The 26,984-nt window shown below is 38.7% G+C and overlaps 1 protein-coding gene across 6 annotated transcripts in view; it reads left to right on the top strand.

The window, feature by feature from the left end:
- The window catches only part of PFKFB1 (6-phosphofructo-2-kinase/fructose-2,6-biphosphatase 1), a 129,359-nt gene that overhangs the window by 65,367 nt on the left and 37,008 nt on the right, over positions 1-26,984 (top strand). For 3 of the 6 annotated variants that reach the window (XM_058712496.1, XM_058712497.1, XM_058712495.1), the window contains 5 exons: positions 17,690-17,815; positions 22,260-22,353; positions 23,190-23,256; positions 24,145-24,219; positions 24,730-24,786. In XM_058712496.1, the coding sequence (XP_058568479.1) occupies positions 17,690-17,815; positions 22,260-22,353; positions 23,190-23,256; positions 24,145-24,219; positions 24,730-24,786 (419 nt within the window). Of the gene's footprint in view, positions 1-16,781; positions 17,032-17,689; positions 17,816-22,259; positions 22,354-23,189; positions 23,257-24,144; positions 24,220-24,729; positions 24,787-26,984 lie in introns of those variants that run through there. The other 3 variants (XM_058712494.1, XM_058712493.1, XM_058712498.1) reach the window with 2 other exon arrangements.

Here is a 26,984-nt window from a genome sequence, read left to right as displayed (position 1 = left end):
TCTATGGTTTGTCAACCTCTCTGTTTTTATCTTATTTTTCTCCCCTTCCCCTATGTTCATCTATTTTGTTTCTTAAATTCCACATATGAGTGATATCATATATTTGTCTTTCTCTGACTTATTTCGCTTAGCATAATACACTCTAGTTCCATCCATGTAGTTGTAAATGGCAAGATTTCATTCCTTTTGATCACCAAGTAATACTCCATTGTATGTATATACACCACATTTTCTTTATCCATTCATCAGTTGATTGACATTTGGACTCTTTCCATACTCTGGCTATTGTAGATAGCACTGCTATAAACACTGGAGTGCATGTGCTTCTTAGAGTCTGCATTTTTATATCCTTTGCATAAATACCTAGTAGTACAATTGCTGGGTCATGGAGTAGTTCTAATTTTAATTTTTTGAGGAACCTCCATACTAATTTGCAGAGTGGCTGCATCAGTTTGCATTCCTACCAGCAGTGCACAAGGGATCCCCTTTCTGTGCATCCTTGTCAATATCTGTTGTTTCCTGAGTTGTCCATTTTAGGTGTGAGGTGGTATCTCAATATGATTTTGACTTGCATTTCCCTGATAATGAGTAATGTTGAGCATCTTTTCATGTGTTTGTTAGCCATCTGTATGTCTTCTTTGCAAAAGTGTCTATTCATATCTTTTGCCCATTTCTTCATTTGGTTATTTGTTTTTTGGATGTTGGATTTGATAAATTCTTTATAGATTTGGGATACTAACCCTTTATCAGATATGTAGTTTGCAAATATCTTCATTTGTACTGTAGGCTGCCTTTTAGTTTTGGTTATTGTGTCCTTTGCTGCGCAAATGCTTTTGATCTTGATGAAGTCCCAATAGTTCATTTTTGCCTTTATTTCCCTTGTCTCAAAAGACATATTTAGAAAAATATTGCTATGGTTGATGTCAGAGACCTCACTGCTTGTGTGCGCTTCTAGTATTTTTATAGTTTCAGGTCTCACATTTAGATTTTTATGCTGGTATGAATTTATCTTTGTGTATGGTGTAAGACAGTGGTCAAGTATCATTTTTTTTGCATGTAGCAGACCAGTTTCCCCAATATCTTTTGTTGAAGAGACTTTTTTCCCATTGGATATTCTCTCCTGCTTTGTCAAAGATTAATGGACCATAAAATTATGGGTTTACTTCTGGGTTTTCTATTCTGTTCCATTGATCTATGTATCTATTATTGTTCCACTATCATACTGTTTTAATGACTACAGCTTTGTAATATAACTTGAAGTACAGAATTGTGATGCCTCCAGCTTTGATTTTCTTTTTCAAAGTTGCTTTGGCTCTTTGGGGTCTTTTGTGGTTCCATAGACATTTTAGGACTTTTTTCCTTCTAATTCTGTGAAAAATGCTATTTGTATTTTGATAGTGATTGAATTAAATGTGTAGATTGCTTTGGGTATTATGGACATTTTAACAATATTTGTTCTTCCAATCAATGAGCATGGAATGTCTTTCCATTTCTTTTTTTAAATTATTTTTAGGGAGTGTGTGAGTGGGGAATTGGGGCTGAGGGTGTGGGAGAGAAAATCTTAAGTAGGTACCACAATCAGTGTGGAGTCTAACATGGGGCTCAATCCCATCACCTTGGGATTGTGACCTGAGCCAAAATTAAGAGCAAGACACTCAACCGACTGGGCCACAGAGGTGCCCCTGTCTTTCCATTTCTTTATGTCCTCTTCCATTTATTTTGTCATTGTTTTTTATTTTTCAGAGTACAGGTCTTTAACTTCTTTTGTTAGGTTTATTCCTAGATATCTTATTATTTTGGGTGCAGTTGTAAATGGGATTGTTTTCTTATTTTTTTTTTTTGCTGCTTCCTTATTGTGTATAGAAATGCAACCAATTTCTGTTTATTGTTTTTGTATGTTGTGACTTTACTAAACTTGTTTATCAGTTCTAGTCATTTTTTGATGGAGTCTTTTGGGTTTTCTATATATAGTATCATGTTATCTGAAAATAGTGAAGTTTTACTTCTTTCTTACTAATTTGGATGCCATTTATTTCTTTTAATTGTCTAATTGCTGTGGCTAGGACTTCCATTACTATGTTCAAAAAAAGTGGTGAGGGTGTACAACCTTGTCTTGTTCGTGACTTTAGGGGGAAGGCCCTGTTTTTTCCCTATTGAGTATGATGCTCTTTGTGGGTTTTTCATATATGGCCTTCATTATGTTGAGGTGTGTTCACTCTCAACCTACTTTATTTAGGGCTTTTTATTATGAATAGATGTACTTTGACAAATACTTTTTCTGCATCTATTGAAATGATCATATGGTTTTTATCCTTTCTCTTAACTGGTATGATGTATCATGTTGATTGGTTTTTGAATATTGAACCATGTCACAGACTATGAGTTTGGAGTTCTCTCTTGTCCAGCAAGAGAGTGGACACATAACTGAATACAAGAGAGACTAATGTCCGTGAGGAGACAAGAGCCCTGAACAGGGGCTTCATATCTGTATTTTGAACACTCAAGATCTTACACATATGGTGAATGTGAAGAAATCAGATAGTAATCATTAACTTGTGTGTGTAAGGAGCAAAGGGTTTGGGGGGAAAGTGGAGCTTGTGATCAAAGCACAATAGTATATTGGCACCAGATGGAAAGTAAGTTCCTGCAGGTGATATAACAAGTTACTCGTGATCCCATTACAATATCTTGCTAGCTAACCTTGGGTGCTTTTGCCTCATGGTGGCGGCTTTCTGCCCTAAGCTTTTTTCTAACCCATTTGTGTAAGTAGAACCTATTCCCCACATAACCACTTCTGCATACCAGGAATAAATCCCACTTGATCATGGCAAATGCTTTTTTAATGCATTGTTGGATTCAGTTTGTTAGTATTTAGTTGAGGATTGTTGCATCTATGTTAATCAGAGATATGGGTCTTTAGTACTCTTTTTTTGTGATGTCTTTATATGGTTTTGGTATCAGGGTAATTGTAACCTCATAGAATGAATTTGGAAGTTTTCTTTCCTCTTCTGTTTGCAATAGTTTGAGAAGAATAGGTATTAACTCTTCTTCAATGTTTGGTAAAATTCACCTGTGAAGACGTCTGGTACTGGATTTTTGTGGGGAGGTTTTTGATTCCTGATTCAATCACTTTGGTGGTAATAAGTCTATGAAAATTTTCTATTTTTTTTCTGTTTCGGCTTTAGTAGGTTATATGTTTCTTGGAATTTATCAATTTTTTCTACATTGTCCCATTTGTTGGCATATAATTTTACATAAGATTCTTTTATGATTGTATTTCTGTTGTGTTGGTTATTTAGCACTTACATTTGTAATTTTATTCATCTGAGTCCTTTCTCTTTGTTTCTTGATAAGTCTAGCAACAGGTTTATCAATGTTATTGATTTTTTTCAGGGAACCAGCTCCTATTTTTAATGATCTGTTCTATTGTTTATTTAGTTTCTGTACCATTTATTTTTGCTCTAATCTTTATTATTTCCTTCCTTCTGCTATTTTAAGGTTTGTTTATCTTTTTCTTTTTTTAAAGATATTTTCATTTTTCAAAAGTTTTTAGGGGTGCCTGGGTGGCTCAATCAGTTCAGCGTCTGACTTTAGCTCAGGTTATTATCTCACAGTTCATGGGTTCAAGCCCCCACGTTGGGCTCTGTGCTGACAGCTCAGAGCCTGGAGCTGCTTCAGATTCTGTGTCTCTCTCCCTCTTTCTCTTCCCCTCTCCCACTAGCACTCTGTCTCTCTCTCTCTTTCAGAAATAAACATTAAAATTTTTTTAAAAATTAAATTAAATTAAAAAAATTTAAACTTTTATTTATTAAATAATATCTGCCCCTAACATGGGGCTCGCACTCATGTCCCCAATATAGTCACATGCTCTACCGACTGAGTCAGCCAGGTTCCCCTTGTTTGTTTTTCTTTTTCTAGTTACTTTAGGTGTGAGGTTGGGCTGTTTATTTCAGATTTCTCTTTCTTTTTGAGGTAGACCTTTATTGCTATAAACTTCACACTTTGAACAGCTTTACCTTCATCCAAAATGTTTTGGACCATTTGTTTTCATTTTCAATTGTTTCCACGTGCTTTTTGGTTTCTGTTTTGATTTCTTATTTTACCCATTCGTTGTTTAGTAGCATGTTATCAAATGTCCATGTATTTATGATCTTTCCCAATTTGTGTGTGTGTGTGTGTGTGTGTGTGTGTGTGGTTTATTTCTAACTTCATAACGTTGTGGTCAGAAAAGATTCATGGTATGACTTTGATTTTTTTTTTTTCAACGTTTTTTGTTTGTTTTTTTTTTTATTTTTGGGACAGAGAGAGACAGAGCATGAACGGGGGAGGGGCAGAGAGAGAGGGAGACACAGAATCGGAAACAGGCTCCAGGCTCCAAGCCATCGGCCCAGAGCCTGACGCGGGGCTCGAACTCACGGACTGCGAGATCGTGACCTGGCTGAAGTCGGACGCTTAACCGACTGCGCCACCCAGGCGCCCCTGATTTTTTTTTTTTTAATTTGTAGAGACTGATTTTGTGGTCTAATATGTGATCTATTCTGGATAATGTTTCATGTGTACTTGAAAAAAATGTGTATTCTGCTGTTTTAGGATGGAATGTTCTGAATATATTGGTTAAGTCCATTTTGTCCAGTGTGCCATTCAAAGTCATAGTTTTCTTGTTGATTTTCTGTTTAGATAATCTGTCCGTTGATGTAAGTGGGATGTTACAATCCCTTACTACTATTGTATTACTACCAGTTAGTTCCTTTATACTTGTTATTATCTGTTTTATTTATTTGGGTTCCCTCATATTGGGTGCATAAATATTTACAATTGTTATATCTTCTTGTTGGATTGTCCCCATTATGATTATATAGACAGAGTCTGTTTTTGTCTCTTCTGACAGTCTTTGTTTTAAAATCTACTTTGTCTGACATTATTATTGTTCCTCTGAATTTCTTTTAATATCCATTTGCATGATAAATATTTTTTTCCATATTCCCAGTTTTAATCTGCAGGTGTCTTTTAGTCTAAAAATGAATCTCCGGTAGGCAGCATATAGGTGAGTCTTGCTTTTTAATCAATTCTATCACCCTGTGTCTTGATTGGAATGTTTAGTCCATTTATATTCAAACTAATTATTGATATATATGTATCTGTTGGCATTTTATTACTTGTTTTGTGGTTGTTTCTGAAGTTCTCTTACTATTCTTTCTCTCTTTCATGATACGCTGTTTTTTCTTAGTGGTACATTTAGATTCCTTTCTCTTTATACTTTGCATACCTATTAGTGGTTTTTGATTCATTGTTACAATTATCTTGTACAAAAAAAGAGGTTAGAGTGGGAGAAAGCCAAACCATAAGAGACTCTTAAAAACTGAGAACAAACTGAGGGTTGATGGGGGGTGGGAGGAAGGGGAGGGTAGGTGATGGACATTGATGAGGGCATCTTTTGGGATGAGCACTGGGTGTTGTATGGAAACCAATTTGACAATAAATTTCATATATTAAAAAAAAAACAATTATCTTGTACATAACATCTTCTGTATATCACAATCTGTATTAAGTTGATGGTCATTTAAATTTGAACTGATTCTTTATTCCACTCCTTCCCACGTTTTAGGTATATGGTGTCATATTTGACAACCTTTTATTTTGTGGGTTCCTTGACTGTTTTTTTTTTTTTTAATTTTTTTTTTTTCAACGTTTTTTATTTATTTTTGGGACAGAGAGAGACAGAGCATGAACGGGGGAGGGGCAGAGAGAGAGGGAGACACAGAATCGGAAACAGGCTCCAGGCTCCGAGCCATCAGCCCAGAGCCTGACGCGGGGCTCGAACTCACAGACCGCGAGATCGTGACCTGGCTGAAGTCGGACGCTTAACCGACTGCGCCACCCAGGCGCCCCCCTTGACTGTTTTTTTTAACAGAAACATTAATTATCACTGCTTTTGTGCTTCCTATCTTCATATTCTCATTTATAGTTCTTCCTGTCCACTCAAAGAGTCCCCTTTAATATTTCTTGCTGGCTGGTTTAGTGATCAGTAACTCCTTTAGTTTTTGTTTGTCTGAGAAACTTATCTCTCCTTCCAATGTTGGTAGCCTTGCTGGATAGAATATCTTGGCTGCAGTTTTTTTCCCATTCAGCAGTTTAAATACAACATGGCCTTATCCAGTTCCTTCATTTGGGATAGATTTCTCTGTACTCTCATTTTTTCTAAGTCTTTATGCATGTTTCAATGTCTTAGGAAAGTCAGCTACTTCTCCTGTTCTTGAGGGTAATGGTCTTATGAAGAAGATGTCCTGTAGTGCTCTGTAGTGTAGTATAGTACCCCAGGGCTTAGTGCTTCAGGGGGTGTCTCTAATGTATGCTGCAAGTGCTCTGCCATTGTGTCCTGGGTGCTCTACCCTCAGGCCAGTCATCTGCAGAGGCTCTTTTTGTCTGTTGTGGGCAATATGTGATCCTTACCTGAATGTGACAAGTTTTAACTAGATGTGCTCTGGTCTCCTTGTGAAATAAGACCTTTCACCACTGCTACTAAAACCAAGGTCCTGAAAAACTCCTGGTTTGATAGATGCAGTATGGACAGGGCTTTAAGCTGGTCTTCTAGGGGAAGGAGCCCACTGCAGTGGGACTGAAGCAAGCATGACTGAGAAGGGTGGTTCCACCACAGCATGGGGGGGGGTTGGGGCTTGGTGTAAGCAAGTTTTGTGTCAAGTATAGTCTAATTGTTTCCTGCAAGTGACCCTGTGTTTAAACTGAAAGGCTGGGGAGGAAAATGGTGCCTGCCCTTTGTTACCAGAGGGGTCATCCCTGAATGCTGACACACTACAAGATATGCAGATATCCTCCCCCACTGTGTACCCCAGGTACTCTTCATATTGCTGTTTCTATGTTGTATGTCCACACGTTACCTGCCCTGCTTTCTCTCCAAGAACAGCCCCAATGCCCTCTGTGCTTTCCCAGAGCCAAAGCCTCCTGACCTTTAAATCTCTAGACTTTAAACCCAGGTGGTTGCAAGAACTCACAAAATTCATCCTGTCTTGCTTTCCAAGCCAATTTCTATGGTGGCTTGTATTCCCCCTGTGGGCTTCTCGGTGTGCTAGTCTGTCTCTCACCCTTTTCTACCGCTTCAGCTCCTTCCCCATCATGGTAGCCATGATCCGTTTCTCTACCAAACTGTGTCTCCACACCTCCTACCTTCTTTGGTGTGACCTCTTCTCTACCGTTAGTTGTGGAGTTTGTTCTGCCAGTCTTTAGGTTTATTGTTGGGTCATTTAGGATGATTTGATAGTTATCTAGTAGCATTCACAAAGAAATGCAAGCCTAGAGTCTTCGTATTCCACCACCATCTTCCCAGACCTCTTTGCTTCTTTTTTAATATTTTGTTTTGGCTTTTTCTCATCTGATTTGAGAATTTTTATGATTCCATTTTATTTATTGTATTTATTTATTTATTTATCTCTCTTTTTTTTTTTTAACTTTTTAGTGGTTCCCCTAGGGTTTACAATGTATATTTTAAAGTAATTTGGGTTCACCTTCAAATAACACTATATTGTTTTACATGTAGAACAAGCACCTTATAACAGAATATTCCCAGAATCTTCTTCACTTTCTTTGTGTCATTGTTGTACTTATTTAATTTTCATATATGTTATAAACACCCAATACATTATTACTAGTATTGCTTTAAGCAGTTATCTTTTAGGAGCACCTGGGTGGCTCAGTCAGTCAAGCATCCAACTTTGGCTCAGGTCATGACCTCATGGTTTGTGGGTTTGAGTCCCACATTGGGCTCTGTGCTGACAGCTAAGAGGCGGGAACCTGCTTCAGATTCTGTCTCCCTCCCTCTCTGCCCTTCCCCCATTCATGCTCTGCATCTCTCTCTCTCTTTCAAAAATAAATAAGCATTAACAATTTTTAAAACAATTATCTTTTAGAAGAATTAAGAATATGTAAAATAAAAGGTATATATTGCTTTCATTTATTCCTTTTCCAGTGCTCTTCTTTAATTATGTAAATCCAGTTTCTTGACCTATATCATATCCTTTCTTTCTAAATATTGTTCTTTAATATTTCTTATAAGTCAGTTCTGCCTGTGATGAATTTTCTGTTTTTGTATGTCTGAAATACAAGCATTTACTTTGCCTTTATTTTTGAAGGACTTTTTTGCTGAATTTAGAATTATGGGTTGGCAGGGTTTGTGGTGTTGTCACTGTTGTTTGCTTTCAATACTTTAAAATTTTTATTCCACTGTCTTTTTGTTTATGTGGCATCTGACAAGAAGTCTAGCATAATTCTCCTTGTTCTCCTGTAGGTAAGGTGTTTCTGCCACTCCTTTTTCCTGGCCTCCTTCAATATTTTATTTTTGTCTGATTTTCTACAATTTGAATTTGATACATCTGGGTGTGGTGTGGTTCTTTTTAAAATTTATTTACTCTGCTTGGTGTTCTCTGAGATACTTGGATCTGTGGTTTGGTATCAATAACTCAATTTTAGAAATTTTTTTACAATTTTTTCTTCAAATATTTCTTCTTTCCCATTATCTCCCTCTTCTCCTTTTGTCATTCTAATTATATATTGCATATATTTTATATATACATATATATTACACTATTTGATACTTTCCCAAAATTTTTGGATGTTTTATTCTTTTTTCTTTTTTTTTTTTTACTAATTTTTCTCTCTGCATTTTAATGTGTTTAATTTCTAGTAATATATCCTCAAGTTCATTGATTCCTCAGCTATGTTAAGTTCACTTATGAACACATTGAAGATATTCTTCAGATCTATTACTGTAGTTTTTTTCTCTTGATTTTCCTTTGATTCCTTCTTATACTCTTCATTCATATACTGAAATTATCTGATCTTTCATGTTGTCTACCTTTTCCAATAAAGTTTTTTCTAAATTTATCAATCATAGCTATTTTAAATTCCCTGCCTGATAATTCCAATATGTGTATTATACCTGAATCTGGTCCTGAGGATTTATTTTTCTCTTCAGACTATTTCTTTCTTGCCTTGATTCTTCCCTTTCTGCTTCTCTCTGGAGACAATTTGTCTTTGTATGAAGGTGAATCTTCTATTTGTGTGAAGATGTAATTATTCTACTTTTTTTTTTTTACCCTGGTAGTAGGGAATAGGTGACTAATGACATTTCATGTTAGTCTGATTAAGCCTCAGTCTTAGGCATGCTTATCCTCAGTCTTGGAGGTGTGACCTTCCCATGTGTTCCTGCTTCTTCTCTAACTACAGTGGCAGGCCCAGCACATCACCCTTCTTCCTTCACATTAAGGTTTATTTGCTTTAGGGGAGATGGAGTAGATTGGTCTGGGCAGAGTTTCAGTAGTGTTGGCTATTCCCTCTGTCAGCTGCAGTTAATTTCCACTACCACTCTCAAGTTACAGTTGCATTGTCTTTCTCTGTGAAGACTAAAGCTTTTGTTTCATAGGATATAAAAAGAGAATGGTCTGGGCACAATTTCAGCAATAGCTGCTATTCTGTTTTACTCCCCAAGCCAGAACTATAGGACATCTCAGGATTGTTCTATCTTCCCTGTCAGCACCTGGTGGAATTCGTAGAGGAAGTCTGCAAGAGGATGCAAAACCACCTAGGTCTTCAGCCCCCAGGGGCTTCACATTCTCATACCAGCCCACAACCACGTTAGCAATTTATTAAAAAGTTTTAGCTGAGTCTACTTATGAGTGTATGTTGAGCAGTAGGATCTATGAAAAATAAGCAAATACCTGGACTTTGTTGCTCCCTGCAGATGTTTAACTGTTTATACAGATTAAGGGTTAGCTGTTTGCAACACTTTTTTAAAAAATATAACTTATTGTAAAATTGGCTTCCATACAACACCCAGTGCTCATCCCAAGTGCCCTCCTCCTTGCCCATCACCCACTTTCTCCTCTCCCTCACCCCCATCTACCCTTAGTTTGTTCTCAGTCCTTAATAGTCTCTTAGAGTTTGCCTCCCTCTACCTCTGTAACTATTTTTCTTTTTTTTCTTTTTTCTTTTTTTAATTTTTTTTCTTTTTTTTCTTTTTTTTTCTTTTTTAATATATGAAATTTACTGTCAAATTGGTTTCCATACAACACCCAGTGCTCATCCCAAAAGGTGCCCTCCTCAATACCCATCACCCACCCTGCCCTCTCTCCCACCCCCCATCAACCCTCAGTTTGTTCTCAGTTTTTAACAGTCTCTTATGCTTTGGCTCTCTCCCACTCTAACCTCTTTTTTTTTCCCTTCCCCTCCCCCATGGGTTTCTGTTACATTTCTCAGGATCCACATAAGAGTGAAACCATATGGTATCTGTCTTTCTCTGTATGGCTTATTTCACTTAGCATCACACTCTCCAGTTCCATCCACGTTGCTACAAAAGGCCATATTTCATTTTTTCTCATTGCCACGTAGTATTCCATTGTGTATATAAACCACAATTTCTTTATCCATTCATCAGTTGATGGACATTTAGGCCCTTTCCACAATTTGGCTATTGTTGAGAGTGCTGCTATAAACATTGGGGTACAAGTGCCCCTATGCATCAGTACTCCTGTATCCCTTGGATAAATTCCTAGCAGTGCTATTGCTGGGTCATAGGGTAGGTCTATTTTTAATTTTCTGAGGAACCTCCACACTGCTTTTCAGAGCGGCTGCACCAATTTGCATTCCCACCAACAGTGCAAGAGGGTTCCTGTTTCTCCACATCCTCTCCAGCATCTATAGTCTCCTGATTTCTTCATTTTGGCCACTCTGACTGGCGTGAGGTGGTATCTGAGTATGGTTTTGCCTTTGTAACTATTTTTCACCCTTCCCCTCCCACATGGTCTTCTGTTAAGTTTTTCCAGATTCACACATGAGTGAAAAAATATGGTATCCGTCTTCTCTGCCTGGCTTATTTCACTTAGCATAATACCCTCCAGGTCCACCCACATTGCCACAAATGGCCAGATTTCATTCTTTCTCATTGCCAAATAGTATTCCATTGTATATATAATCCACACCTTCTTTATCCATTCGTCAGTTGATGTTCATTTAGACTCTTTCCATAATTTGGCTATTGTTGAAAGTGCTGCTATAAACATTAGGGTACAAGTGCCCCTATGCATCAGCACTCCTGTATCCTTTGGGTACATTCCTATCAGTGTTATTGCTGGGTCATAAGGTAGTTCTACTTTTAATTTTTTTGAGGAACCTCCACACTGTTTTCCAGAGTAGCTGCACCCGTTTGCATTGCCAACATAAGTGCAAGAGGGTTCCCATTTATCCACATCCTTGCCAGCACCTATAGTCTCCTGATTTGTTCATTTTAGCCACGCTGACTGGCATGAGATGATATCTCATTGTAGTTTTGATGTGTATTTCTTTGAGAAGGAGTGACGTTAAGCATCTTTTCATGTGTCTGCTGGCCATCTGGATGTCTTCTTTGGAAAAGTGTCTATTCATGTCTTCTGCCCATTTCTTCACTGGATCATTTGATTTTCAGGTGTGGAGTTTGGTGAGTTTTTTATAGATTTTAGATACTAGCCCTTTAATGTGTCACTTGCAAATATCTTTTCCCACTCCTTCAGTTGCCTTATTTATTTATTTATTTATTTACTTATTTATTTATTATTACTATGAAATTTATTGTCAAATTGGTTTCCATACAATACCCAGTGCTCATCCCAAAAGGTGCCCTCCTTAATACCCATCACCCACCCTCCCTTCAGTTGCCTTTTAGTTTTGTTGATTGTTTCCTTTGCAGTGCAGAAACTTTTTATCCTGATGAGGTCCCAATATTTCAGTTTTGCTTTTAATTTCCTTGCCTTTGGGGATGTGTTGAGTAAGAAATTGCTGCGGCTCAGGTCAGAGAGGTTTTTTTCCTGCTTTCTCCTCTAGGGTTTTGATGCTTTCCTGTCTCACATTCAAGTCCTTCATCCATTTTGAGTTTATTTTTGTGTATGGTGTAAGAAAGTGGTCTGGTTTCATTCTTCTGCATGTTTCTGTCCAGTTCTCCCAGCACCATTTGGTAAAGAGACTGTCTTTTTTCCATTGGATACTCTCTCCTGCTTTGTCAAATGGCATGCATGTTGGCCATGCATTTGTGGGTCCAATTCTGGGGTCCCTATTCTATTCCATTGGTCTATGTGTCTGTTTTCTGCCAATACCATACTGTCTTCATCATTACAGCTTTGTAGTAGAGGCTAAAGGCTGGGATTGTGATGCCTCCCGCTTTGGTCTTCTTCTTCAATATTACCTTGGGGATTTAGGGTCTTTTGTGGTTCCATAAAAATTTTAGAATTGTTCATTCTAGCTTTCAGAAGAATGCTGGTGAAATTTTGATTGGGATTGCATTGAATGTGTAGATTGCTTTGGGCAGTATTGACATTTTAACATTTATGCTTCCAATCCATAAGCATGGAATATTTTTCCATTTCTTTGTATCTCCTTCAATTTCCTTAATAAGCTTTCTATAGTTTTCAGCATACATAGATCTTTCACATTTTGGTTAGGTTTATTCCTAGGTATTTTAAGGTTCTTGGTGCAATTGTGAATGGGATCAGTTTCTTTATTACTCTTTCTGTTGTTCATTATTGGGGTATAAAAATGTAACCAATTTCTGTACACTGATTTTGTACCCTGAGACTTTCTTGAATTCATGTATCAGTTCTAGCAGACTTTTCGTGGAGTCTTTCGGGTTTTCCATGTAGAGTATTATGTCGTCTGTAAAAAATGAATGTTTGACTTTATCTTTACCTATTTTTATGCCTTTTATTTCATTTTGTTGTCTGATTGCTGATGCTAGGACTTCCAACACTATGTTAAACAACAGTGGTGAGATTGGACATCTCTGTCGTTTAGCTGATCTCAGGGGGAAAGCTCTCAGTTTTTTCCCATTGAGGATGATATTAGCTGTGGGCTTTCATACATGGCTTCTATGATGTTTAAGTGTGTTCCTTCTATCCCGACTTTCTTGGGGTTTTCATCAAGAAAGGATGCTGTATTTTGTCAAATTCTTTTTGTGCATATTGACAGAACCGTATGGTTCTTAACTTTTCTTTTATTAATGTGATGTATCACATTGATTGATGTGCAAATATTGAACCAGCCCTGCAGCCCAGGAATGAATCCCACTTGACCATGGTGAATAAACCTTTTTATATGCTATTGAAATCGATCCACTAGTATCTTGTTGAGAATTTTTGCATCCATATTCATCAGGGATATTGGAATGTAGTTCCTTTTTTTTTTTTCTGGGTCTCTGTTTGGTTTGGGAATCAAAGTAATGCTGGCTTCATAGTATGAGACCAGAAGTTTTCCTTCCCTTTCTATTTTTTGGAACAGCTTGAGAAAAATAGGTATTAACTCTGCTTTAAATGTCTGGTAGAATTCCCAAGGGAAGCCATCTGGTCCAGGACTCTTACTTGTTGGGAGATTTTTGATAACTGATTCAATTTCTTCGTTAGTTATGTGTCAGCTCAAATTTTTTATTTTTTCCCGTTTGAATTCGGTAATGTGTGGGTCTTTAGGCATTTTTCCATTTTTTCCAGGTTGTCCAGTTTGTTGGCATATAACTTTTCATAGTAATCCCTGATAGTTGCTTGTATTTCTGAGGGATTGGTTGTAGGAATTCCATTTTCATTCGTGATTTTATCTATTTGGGTCCTCCCTCTCTTTCTTTTTGAGAAGACTGGTTAGAGGTTTATCAATTTTGTTTATTTTTTTTCAATAAGCCAACTCTTGGTTTCATTGATATGTTCTACTGGGTTTTTTGGTATTCTATATTGTTTACTTCTGTTCTGATCTTTATTATTTCTCTTCTGTGGGGTTTGGTGTGTCTTTGCTTTTCTGCTTCTATTTTCTTTAGGTGTGTTATTAGATTTTGTATTTGGGATTGTTATTCTTTCTTGAGATAGGCCTGGATTGCAATGTATTGTCCTCTTAGGACTGCCTTTGCTGTCCTAAGGGGTTTGGATTGTTGTATTTTCATTTCATTTGTTTCCATAAAACTTTTAATTTCTTCTCTAATTGCCTGGTTGATCCATTTATTCTTTAGTAGGATGTTCTTCAATCTGCCTGATTTTGCAGGTTTTCCAGACTTTTTCCTGTGGTTTCCTGTTGAAACTTGTGAAATTTCAAGTTTCATAGCATTGTGGTCTGAAAGTGTGCATGGTATAATTTCAATTCTTGTATACTTATTAAGGGATGTTTTGTGACCCAGTATGTGATCTATCTTGGAGAATGTTCATTGTGCACTGGAGAAGAAAGTGTATTCTGCTGCTTTGGGATGTAGAGTTCTAAATATATCTGTCAATTCCATCTGATCCAATGTATCATTCAGGACCATTGTTTCTTTACTGATTCTGTGTCTAGATGATCTTTCCATTGCTATACGTGTGGTATTAAATTCCCCTGTAATTACCACATTCTTATTAATAAAGCTTCTTATGTTTGTGATTGTTTTATATATTTGGGGGCTCCGGTATTCGGCGCATAGACATTTATAATTGTTAGCTCTTCCTGATGGATAGACCCTGTAATTATTCTATAATGCCCTTCTTCATCTCTTGTTACAGCCTTTAATTTAAAGTCTAGTTTGTCTGATATAAGTATGGCTACTCCAGCTTTCTTTTGATTCCCAGTAGCATGATAGATGGTACCCCCTCACTTTCAATCTGAAGATGTCCTCATGTATAAAATGGGTCTCTTGTAGACAGCAAAAAGATGAGTCTTGTTTTGTCCATTCTTATATCATGTCTTTTGATTGGAGCATTTAGTCCATTTATATTCAGTGTTATTATTGAAAGATATGTATTTAGAGTCATTGTGTTGTCTGTAGGGCTCATGCTTGAATTCATGTCTCTGGTCCTTTGTGGCCCTTGGAAGATTTCACTCTCAGAGTACCCCTTAAGATCTCTTGTGGGGCTGGTTTAGTGGTGATGAATTCCTTCAGTTTTTGTTTGTTTGTGAAAACCTTTATCACTCCTTCTATTCTGAATGACAGGCCTTCTGGATAAAGGATTCTTGACTGCATATTTTTCCTGTTCATCACATTGAAGATTTCATGCCATTCCTTTCTGGCCTGCCAAGTTTTGGTAGATAGGTCTGCTACTACCCTTATGCTTCTACCTTTGTATGTTAAGACCTGTTTATCCCTAGCTTCTTTGAGAATTCTCTCTTTATCCTTGTATTTTGCCAGTTTCACTATGATATGTTGTGTAGAAGATCGATTCAAGTTACATCTGAAAGGAGTTCTCTGTGCCTCTTGGATTTCAATGTCTGTTTCCTTCCCTAGATTGGGGAAGCTCTCAGCTATGATTTGTTCATGCATACCTTCAGCCCTTTTGTCTCTCCTGGAATTACTATGATATAGACATTGTTCCATTTGATTGCATCACTTAGTTGTCGAATTCTCCTCTCTTGATCCTTGGTTTTTTCTAATCTCTCTTTTTCTCAGCTTCCTCTTTTTCATAATTTTAGCTTCTAATTCACCTATTCTCCCTCTGCCTCTTCCGTCTGTGCTGTGGCTGCCTCCGTTTATTTTGCACCTCATTTATAGTATTTTTTAATTCATCATGACTATTTTTTAGTTCCTTGATATCTTCAATAATAGATTATCTGCTGTTTTCTATGCCTTTTTCAAGCCCAGCAATTAATCTTATGACTGTTATTTTAAATTTTTGTTCACCTATATTGTTTACACTTTTTTGATCAATTCTTTAACTGTCACTTCTTCCTGGAATTTCTTTTGAGGGGAATTCTTCCATTTCATCATTTTGACTATTTTTTTGTCCCTTATGAATTTTAAAAGCTTGTTTTAGCTCTTCACCTGCGAGCACTACTATATTAAAGGGGTGTCATACACTGTCCAGGGCCTAGCCCTTCAGGAGGTGTTTTTTGGAGAGTGTTACTTGCTTTCTATTGTTGTGACTTTGGTTATTTTATTTCTCTGCTTGTAGTGATATTTTAGACACTCCACAAAGTGTGCTTTGATTTGTTCCTTAAAGTAGCCCTGGAAAGGAAAACAAACAAACTAAGAGGAAACAGAGACTTGCAAACACACAGACAAATAAAACAAACAAATGGACAAACACACACACACACACACACACACACACACACACACACAAACAAAAACAGTCCAAAAGCAAAAAAGAAGGAAAGAAAGAAAGAAAGAAAGAAAGAAAAAGAAGAAACAGCAACTCCAAGTAAAGAACAGGGTGGAGGCAGTGCTGATGGAAGAGCACATATAAAGAGAGAAATGACGGGGGTGGTGGGGACAAAGAGAAAATAAACATTGACTGGGCAGAAAGACTAAACGGCTTAATCTAGAAGGAGAGAACGGAAAATAAAGAAGGAGGCAGCAAAAAAAAATGAAGGTAAATTTACTGACATAGAAACTATATGGCTTGATTATCCTCAAGAGAGGGAGAGGAAAGTACTGAAGGAGATGTAGAACATGTATCAGGGAAATGGATTAAATACGTCTGCTTAAACCAACAACCAGAGTTATAAGCCTAGATTAAGGAAGATATAGAAGGGAGAATATATCTAAATAACAAGAATTTTCCTGGAATTAATCCAGGCTATGCATCATCACTGGTCTGGATGATGGAGCTCTCTGGTTGCACAGCATCTATCTGGTTCCAGCAGAAACGCAGTTACCCAACACAGAGGGGCATAGTTTGGTGTAGTCTGGTCCCATCTCCACTATGGGCCCTAGGACTGATCCCTCAGGCCCTGTCTTGGTGGTTGATGGGAGGTATGGCGACACCCCAGTCTTTTCTCCATGACCCGCTGGACTTCTTTTGAGTTGTCCTCACTGTGCTATGGGAGCAGATGGGGCAATCCTTCCCACTCCACCAACTCCCCTGCCCGGGAACCTGGCTAGGATTCAGAGATCTGTTCTGTGTGCTCTGGTACTGGGGAAGAGCCTCTCTGTATGGTTTGATATGTGGTCCTGGCTGGCTTTCTCTGTGCCACTGCACTTCAGGGAAGACCGCCGTTTCCTGCTGCGAACTGCACCGCTGACCTTGCTGCCAAGCCTGGGGGTGGCGGACGCAGGTAGGCTTTGTTCTGTCCCACCACACTCCAGGGAGGGAGCCGCTTTCTCCTACTGCAGACTGCACCCCTGATCTACCACACAACCCAGGGCTTGCTCCCCTCATCCCCAAGTGCACGAACAGGGAGCCTGCCCCAGGCCGAAGAAAGTTCCACAGTTAGTGACAGGATCCCTCTCAGTCCCAGTCCGAGATTTTTCTCTTATCCTACACTTCCCCACCTGTTCTTTCTCTTCCCTTTGTCTCTCCCTTTCTCTTCCCTTTGATCCCTCCCCTCCATGCTTACTTGGCCCATTTTGTCTCCCCTAGTTCGCAATCACCCACCTATCTTTTCTCAAGTTGTCTCATTTTCTTCCTGGTAGATTCAACCTCTTTTCCTCCCAGACTCCTGGGGTTCAAAGTTTTGGCTTCAGCACTTCTTTGTTTGAGAGATGTGGGAAATATGGATCCCCCTTCTTCTCCACCATTTTGGCCTATCAGATTCCTGTTTGCAGCAGCTTTTGATGAATTCATAAGTCAGTTAGAAAATTTTCAGGTATTTGTCATTGTTGTTGCTGTTATAATGGTAGGAAAGATAATTATCCAATTCTGTGTCTCTGAGCTGATACCAGTAGATCATGGGAGCCTGGGGATAAGCTTTTAAGGCTCTGCTTATCTTCCAGCATCAGTACCCCAGTTTACCAATTCCCCCACAATGGTGATCATGGTTGGCTTACCAGCTCGAGGAAAGACCTACATCTCCACGAAGCTCACGCGATATCTCAACTGGATAGGAACACCAACTAAAGGTATGTCTGTGACACCCTTTGTTCTACAGCTCCCTACAGGCTACTGACTGAAGAAAGTAAGGTAGCATGTCAGAAAAGACATTACCTCAGTACTAGGAATGCCTCAAAACATTATTACCAGTCTTAGGATGACTGCTGCTACTACTACTACTACTACTACCACCACTAGCATTACACTTTTATAAGTTTTATAATTTCATGAGCACATACTCTGTGCCTAAACTGTATTCTAGGTACTAGGCACAGGAAAACTAGTAAGATTAAATGTCTATTCTCAGGGAACTCTAGTTTTGCAAGACTTTAAAACAACTGTTGCACAATATGAGTCTGGAGTTCTCTTGTCCAGCAAGAGAATGGACATGCAATCTGAGAGAGGCTAATGTTCAGGAGGAGACAAGAGCCCCAAACAGGGGTTTCATCTCTGTATTTATTGAGCTCAAAAATATTACCCACATGGTGAACGTGAAGAAAACAAGATCTTACAAACATGGTGAACGTGAAGAAATAATCAGATAGTAATCATTAACTTGTGTAAGAAGCAAAGGGTGGGGGTGAGCAAGTGGAGTTTGTGATCAAAATACAATAGTATATTGGTGTCAGATGGAAAGTAATTTCCTGCAGTGATATAATAAGTTACTCCTGATCCCATTTCAATATCTTGCCAGGTAACCTCAGGCACTTTTGCCCCGTGGTGGTGGCTTTCTGCCCTAAGCTTTTTTTCTAACCCATTTATGTAAGTAGAACCTATTTCCCCACAAACATCCCTATTAGTAATAAACTACTTTTTATTACCATTACTGTTATTACAACAACAACATTACTATTTTGATTAGAATTACCATTTATTCAAAATCTTAAGATATTTTCTTCAAGCCTTAGGGATTTCAGAGTCAAGCACACTAAAGCCACAGCCCACAGGTCGCTACAGAGTCTCAACTAAAGCTGGGCACCTTAGCTCACCTTGTGCTCTGGAGTCCAGAAGGCATCCACTCTCTCTCCAAGCCTCTCCTTAGGTCTGAGCCTGTCAGCTTCTCCTCCCCAGCTGGAAGTGGTCCTGTCTTTTTCCACCTCCAGAGGGGTCTCCTTCTCTGCCTGTCAACCTCCTCCCTCACTCCCTACTTTCAACTTTCCATTCTCCTCAGTGTGGTCTCTTTTCTGCGTACTACCTCTTATTTGGTAATTGCTCTCTCCTATTTTCCATTTTATTTCTCTATCTCCCACCCTGTATCTCCATTCTTATTTGATTCCTTTTCCCCCCCGAAGACTGTGCTTCTCTGAGCTCCCATACCAACCCTTCCTACAGCCCCCCTCTATGCCAACACTAATCACAGAGTGTATTGTTGTAGTATGTGCCTGGGTGTCTCTCCCCAGAAGCTGTTCTGGGGTCAGGGTACTAGGTCATATTCATTTCTCTCCCAAGTATGACCAGATTAAAATATTTAGAGGCTCTAAACACTACGAGATAGGGTGCCTCCGCATCATATGCAATTCAGAATAAAAACAGTAAAGGTAAGAAAGTCTACCAACATTTTTTTAATTTATCCCTGATGACTATATTGAAGCTTTTAAGGAATATCAACTTACCTGAAATTTTTTTCTGGGACCATGTTCCTCCTTTTCTGGTACACTAAGCAAGTACTTAGACTCTTGTGAAATGGAGCACCGCTCCCCAGTGCGGCCAAGAGTTCTTGGTAATTTATTTATTCATTCAATCATTAATTATACATTGAGCATACAGCTGTGGCAAAGCCTTTGCTGGATGTTGGGCAAACAAATAAAAATAAGAGGATGTCTGTCTTCAAAGTACTAACATCTATTCTTAAGTTCTAAACTGCCCATCAAAGAGAAACTAGTATTATCATCATTTCTTTTTTTTTAATATGAAATTTATTGTCAAATTGGTTTCTATACAACACCCAGTGATCATCCCAACAGGTGCCCTCCTCAATGCCCATCACCCACTTTCCCCTCCCTCCTACCCCCCCATCAACCCTTAGTTTATTCTCAGTTTTCAAGAGTCTCCTATGGTTTTCCTCCTTCCCTCTATGTAACTTTTTTCCCCCCTTCTCCTCCCCCATGGTCTTCTGTTAAATTTCTCAGGATCCACATAAGAGTGAAAACATGGTATCTGCCTTTCTCTGTATGACTTATTTCAGTTAGCATAACACTTTCCAGTTCCATCCACGTTGCTACAAAAGGCCATATTTCATTCCTTCTCATTGTCAAGTAGTATTCCATTGTATATATAAATCACACCTTCTTTATCCATTCATCACTTCTCTAAAGAAGACATCCAGATGGCCAACAGGCACATGAAAAGATGCTCAACGTCACTCATCATCAGGGAAATACAAATCAAAACCACACTGAGATATCACCTCATGCCAGTCAGAGTGGCTAAAATGAACAAATCAGGAGACTATAGATGCTGGAGAGGATGTGGAGAAATGGGTACTCTCTTGCACTGTTGGTGGGAATGCAAACTTGTGCAGCACTCTGGAAAACAGTGTGGAGGTTCCTCAAAAAATATCATCATTTCACAGTTGATGAAATTAATGCCCAAGAAGTTAAGTGCCTTGTCTAGAGGCACATGGCCAATGAGTGAGAGAACCAGGAAATGAACCCACATCCGGTTGATTCCAAAGCCTGATACTCACTGTGCAGGTCTGATACTTGGTTCTACTGATGGGAAGAGAAAAGAATCCCACATTGGTCTTATACTTTCTTTTTCTCCATCCTCTTCCTCTCCTTTCTCTTATCCATCCCAGCACCTTATTTATCTCCCTCCTTCCCTCTCTCTCTTCAATTCTCTTCCTTTCTTTCTGTTGCTTTTCCTTTCCCTTTATGCAATTTCTCTAATTCACTGGTGAAGGGTTTTCCAATGTCTATTTTTTTTTGTGCCAAAACCCATGGTAGGCATTAAAGATGCAAAAATGAATGAGATTCATGCCTTACCCTTGAAGAGTTTTCTATTTGTCTGGGATGCATACGAATACCTCAATACCTCGTGTCACATAAAGAATCCTACAGCAGGGTACTAAGGTGTTCACAGAGAAATCATCAACTGGAAGGCAGTGAAAGCTTCCAGATAGGGTATATTTAAGCTTGGTCCTGTGGGAGGAGTAGAATATTAGCAGAAGTGGAGAGAAAGAACGGTTCTGGTGGAGAACTGGAGGCTCCAAGGAACCTCTGTTGGATGTTAGGGGTACATGAGATGGTAGTGGATGGATCTCTGCTCTAATGCACATGTTTTTCATCTGCTCCAGTCCAGTCCATTCTCACAGAAGCCTTCAGAGTCATGTTTCAAAGCACAAAGCTTATCATACTTACAGCCTCAAAGAGTCTTCTTGGCCTGCAAGTTTCAGACCAAGCCTTTTAGCTTATTGTTCAAGGCACTCCACAATCCACCCCTACCAGTCTCTCAGTCTTCAGTCATAGAGAATGACTTAACATACCCCAAACATGTTCTGCCTTATGCCAATGTCATACTTTTGCTTATGGTGTTCCTCTACGTGGAATGTCTGTTACCCGCTTCCACTCTCCATGGCTGCCTATAAAAGGCCTTCCTTCCTAAAAGGCCTGGTTCAAATGCTGATTTCTACAAGAAACAATCTCAGATTTACCCAAGTTTAATTAATCTGTCCATCCCCCTTATTCTTTTCCATGGGTCTGTCAGAGAATTTAACAAACTGGATGGGAACTCTACATTTACTGGTTTACTGTCTGTCTTACCTGCTGGATTGTGACCTCCTTGGGGCCCCATCATGCATATTTGGTCTATCTTGGAGACTTCTGAACTCATGTCCTGCTTTATAGAGTGTGCATCAGAAAGTATTTATTTAATGGATGAATAAAATATTGCATTAGCCTTTTATACTCTTTCTCCTCCTTTCCTTACCTTCTCTCAGGTTTTTCACTATTACTGATGACAAAGTATGGCTTAGAGAGGGCAAAAAAATTGGATTCTCTGTCATTATACAGGAAAATGTAATAACATTAGACTAGGATTCAGGGGGCCCAGTCTAGTTCTGCTACCTGGTGACTCACTATTTTATCCTTGATGATTGATTTTACTCACTGGATTTGTTTCCTTACCTTTCCAATAGAGTAAGGCATTGAAAGGGTTGGGGTTTATAATAAAATAGAATCTAATGGAAAGTGACTAGTTTTGGAGCCAAACAGACCTGGTTTTGAATCCAAGCTCTCCACTTACTAACTGTGAAAGTTACTTCCTATCTCTGAATTTCAGTTTCTTCATTTGTAAAATGGGATCATAATTCTTATGTGTGAGGAATAAGTAATCTGGTAGCCATAATTTGAACCTTTATAAACATATTCCCTATATCTAAATCATATCTTCTATTTTTGAAATCCATACTAGAAAGGACATATTTTATTCCACTAGATTCTTTCCAACCTCTTCACCAGGTTTCCCTGCTTTCAGTGTTCAATTTAGGCCAGTACCGACGAGAGGCAGTGAGCTACAAGAACTATGAATTCTTTCTTCCAGACAACATGGAGGCCCTACTTATCAGGAAGTAAGTGACTAACATTTTAGAGATCAGTACTGCCAATGGCTGAAGGAGGGCTTTGTTCAGATGATGGGGACATGGGGCAGAGCAATTTAGGTTAGTAAGGAGGTCTTCTAGACTCTCAAAGGGTGGTTGGGAAAGCCCTTCCATTAGCCTACCCAAAGTCTGTCTCTGGTCGTAACCATCCCCTACTTAAGAACTTAGGAACAAATAATCCCCTACTCCCTACAAGAGAGAGTGGAAAATTCTCAGCCTAACATTTAAAAGTCTCAATAGCTTGGCCCATTCCAGTCTTTCCAACCCTATCTATTCAACCTCAAGGTCTCTCTCCTCTACAAGACACTGAGCACTTCCAGTACTCATTTATTGATCCGTGCCCTTATAATATAACCCAGCAAAGAGTAATCACTAGATAGATTCTTGCCAAAGACATAAATACATTGCCACCATCATACCTGTGCTTGTACTGTTACCCATTCCAGGAATGCCTTCTACTTCACAGACCATATACCCAAACTCTTCTTGGGTTTAAGGACCAGTTCTACTTGAGGTCTGTCAGTTCAAGGGATAGATCTTTTAATATTATGACATCTGTCATTAGTCTACTTTTCCTGGGTATTCCACTTTATCCCTGCCCCTAAGATGTGCACACAGAGCCACTCAACTGTGTGACCTGTCTGTGCTCTTCATAGTGCCTAGAACATAGGATACCCTGTGTAGATGTTTCATAGATGAATAATGTGGAACATCTTACAGATGGTGTAAAAGATAATGGAGAAAAATACAGAGGAACTCATCTTGGGGATAGTGATTGTCTCTGTTTCTTTTTCCATCTTTTTCAGGCAGTGTGCCCTGGCAGCCCTGAAGGATGTCCATAACTATCTCAGCCGTGAGGAAGGTCATGTTGCGGTAAAGAAATTTGCATTTTTCCTAAAGTTTCTGCTGGTATGAATGACAGCTAATATGTATTGAACATTTACTATGTTACACACATTATTCTAAGTAATTTGCAAATATTAATTTAATTCTGCCTTCTTCCAAGAGGCAGGCGTTGTTGTTATACTCCATGGTATAGCACAGAAGAATGACACAGAGATTAAATAATTTTCCAAGGTGGCACAGCGTGTTTGCAGCAAAGCCAAAACTAGAATTCAGGTTGTATAGCTCTAAAGTCTATACCTTTAACCACTATGCTTTACCACTCTACCTCCAAGAATTCAGTAAGACTACACTAGAGTTTAAGAGTACCATACAAATATTTCTTAGTTCTAGAGATTTACCTAAATATCTATTCAATTTAATCCCATAGACCCTGGGCATAAGATTTGTGAAATCTAAAAGGGGAATAAATCCTCAAATGGTCCCATCTAAGGTGCTGAGGGTAAAGAGTTTCCTGTTCTTGAAGAGCTCCAAAGAGTTGGGGAAGGAAGAAGCTTCAACTAGAAGTTGAAAAGATCTATTCTAGCTTTGCTTTGTCAGCAACTCTTGGTGGCCTTGATCAAGGCAAATATTTCCTCTAAGCCTCAGCTATTTTACCTATAAAATGACCTTAATAAAAATTTACAATTCTCCTCTTATTTATACCTAAAGTCTGCTACATTTCTGGACTGACAACAAAGGCTCAATGAATGCTTGAGAAATCGGCATAAGTCAACTCCAAATCATTCCTATCCTTCAAAACTCAGTTCAAGTTCTATCTCACCTTGGAAGTCCTCCACTTAGCACAAGGATAGTCAAGGAGTAGGTGTTCTTTCAGCACTATATTCAGAGTAAATCAATCTCATCATTTGCCTCTAGGTTTTTGATGCCACCAACACTACTAGAGAACGACGGTCACTAATTCTGCAGTTTGCAAAAGAACATGGTTACAAGGTATAGTTACATTCCCACTCTTATCTAAGGCCTACTTATCTAGTACAAACTCAAAAGAAAGGCAAACCAGAGAACTCCAAGATGCCAAATCAGCTACAAATCAGGCTCAACATTTTATTTTGGTTATATGGTTTTTCAGATCACAGAAGCAAAGAAACAGAATAGGAAAGAAGAGGTGTTATATTAGACAATGGAAGATAATTGCTGACAGGCTGCTGACACTGTGGGGGGTGGAAATGAAGAAGGAGGGAAGATATCCACTTATAGTGGATATATAAGAATATATAAGAACTAAAAACCAGTAAAAACATAAAAATTAATCTAGGGCTATTCAGTTTAGAGTCAATATGCCTCATAAAACTCAGAATCATGGAAAGCACCACCAAATGAAATTATGTTGTCAGAGATGCCTCTAGATATGACTCAGAGCCACCAAGAAGAAGTCAAGCTACGTTTGGCCATACCAAACATAATTCTCAGCCAGAAATCTCTCTTCTTTTTCTCTTATAGGTCTTTTTCATTGAGTCCATCTGTAATGACCCTGGCATCATTGCAGAAAACATCAGGGTAAGGAACACCTGTTACCTTTCCTCCTTACTTTTCCTCTGGCTTGGATAATGCATAAAAAATACCTCTATTAGGTTAAAGGTGGTTTTCTTCTCTGAGGTTCTCTATTCTACTTCCTATAGGAAGTATTCCCTGGCCATCCTTGCCTACAATGATCCTAAGAAATTTAAAGAAGCCAATGTGGGGTGCCTGGGTGGCTCAGTTGGTTAAGCGTCCAACTCTTTATTTCAGCTCAGGTCATGATCTCATGGTTTGTGAGTTTGAACCCTACATGGGTCCCTGTGCTGGCAGTGTGGAGCCTGCTTGGGATTCTCTCTCTCTCTCTCTCTCTCTCTCTCTCTCTCTCTCTCCCTCTCTCTTCCTCTCTGTCTTTCTCTCTCTCAAAATAAATGAATAAACTTTTAAAAAGAAGCCAATGTAATATAAAGTCCTTAACATGCACTAGGCACCAAGCTTGACTCTTACTGATTTGTGACAACAAACCTGCATGTTAGGAATCATTTCATTGTTGGAGAGAGAAAAATAGAGGTTCCAAGATAGGTGACGTGTCAAGGATTCATACAACTAGAAAGAGGTAGAACTGGGACTGGAGCTCAAGCTTGTATCAGGAATATATCTGCTTTTATTTTTTAAAATATAATATACTGTCAAATTGGTTTCCATACAACACCTAGTGCTGATCATAACAAGTGCCCACCTCCATGCCCATGACCCACTTTCTCCTCTCCCCCACCCCCCGTCAACCCTTAGTTTGTTCTCACTCCTTAAGAGTCTCTTATGGTTTGCCTCCCTCCCTCTCTGTAACTTTTTCTTTCCCCTTCCCTTCCCCCGTGGTCTTCTGTTAAGGCACCAAAATTGGCAAAGACGAAGTCAAACTTTCACTTTTCGCAGACGACATGGAAAACCCAACAGACTCCAACAAAAGACTGCTAAAACTGATACCTGAATTCAGCAAAGTCACAGGGTACAAAATTACTGTACAGAAATCGGTTGCATTTTTATACACCAATAATGAAGCAACAGAAAGAGAAATAAAGAAACTGATCCCATTCACAATTGCATTAAGAACTGCCTTTAGATTCTAGGCCCATAGCCTAGAACTGGATTGCCCACCACATTTTGTTTTCCCCTATTTCATGAAATTACTGGATTTTGGGGACAGAAGAGACCTTAAAGGTCACCCCCTTCAACCCTCCCTCAGATACTTGTAATTTCAGCTAAATGTTTGCCTATATTTTCTTTTCATACCTCCAGTGACAAGAGACTCATTGCCTTCATCAAATTCAGTCAGTTGAAGCTGAAATATGCCTCCCTGAAATTTTCACTGATTGGTCCTATTTTTGCTTCTTGGAGCATAGACCATCTACAATCCCTTTCTTCTTCATCCACCCTTCTACCCATTTACTGATTCAACACGAATTGAATCTATACAACTGAACTGAACCATTCTGAGTATTAGAGACATAGAGGAGAGTCCTGCCCTTGAGCTCACAGTCTAATGAGAGATAGCGGCAAGTTTATAGACATAACTATAAGATCAGTGCTGAGATGAAGAAATAAAGGAGGCTGTGGGAGAACATTGTTGAGAAACTAACCTTGCATGGGAGGGATAGAGGTATATCAGGGAAGAATTCTCAAAGAAAGCAATAGCTGACCTGAATCTTGAAGAATGCATAAGAATTTGGCAGGTGAAGAATTGGACATAAGGGAAGAGCATATATTAATTATGGTATCTCCAGGGAACTATAAGTAGTTTAAGTTAGCTAGAGCAAAGCAATGAGAGAGAATTGGGAGATAAGATGAAAAAATAATTTGGGGCTCAATTATGACAAATGGGTCACCCAGTGAAATAGTTCACACTGTTCCCTAAAAGATATAAGGAAATAGTGCACAGTTTAAGCAGGGAAATGCCATGGTCAGATGTGCGTGTTAAAAAAAAAAATATCTTTCTGGCTACTAGTTTGAGGAATACATCAGAAGTAACAAGACTGTAGACAAGAGTAATTAGCCAAAAGCTAGAGTAAGCATACAGGCAAGAGAGAATGGAAATCAATAGGAAGGATATTTAGAAGATAAAGTGAAGACGATGGGGGATGAAGATACAGCCTACTGAGAGGTGGGGGATGAAGACACATCAAGGATGACTCCTATATTCCTTTTAGGTTCAGGTAACTGAGTGGATTATAGTGCCATTCACT

Source organism: Neofelis nebulosa, chromosome X (assembly GCF_028018385.1).
Source record: "Neofelis nebulosa isolate mNeoNeb1 chromosome X, mNeoNeb1.pri, whole genome shotgun sequence".
NCBI lineage: Eukaryota > Metazoa > Chordata > Mammalia > Carnivora > Felidae > Neofelis > Neofelis nebulosa.
Note: the sequence above shows the minus strand (reverse complement) of the source record. Positions and strands in the feature narration are given on the sequence as shown.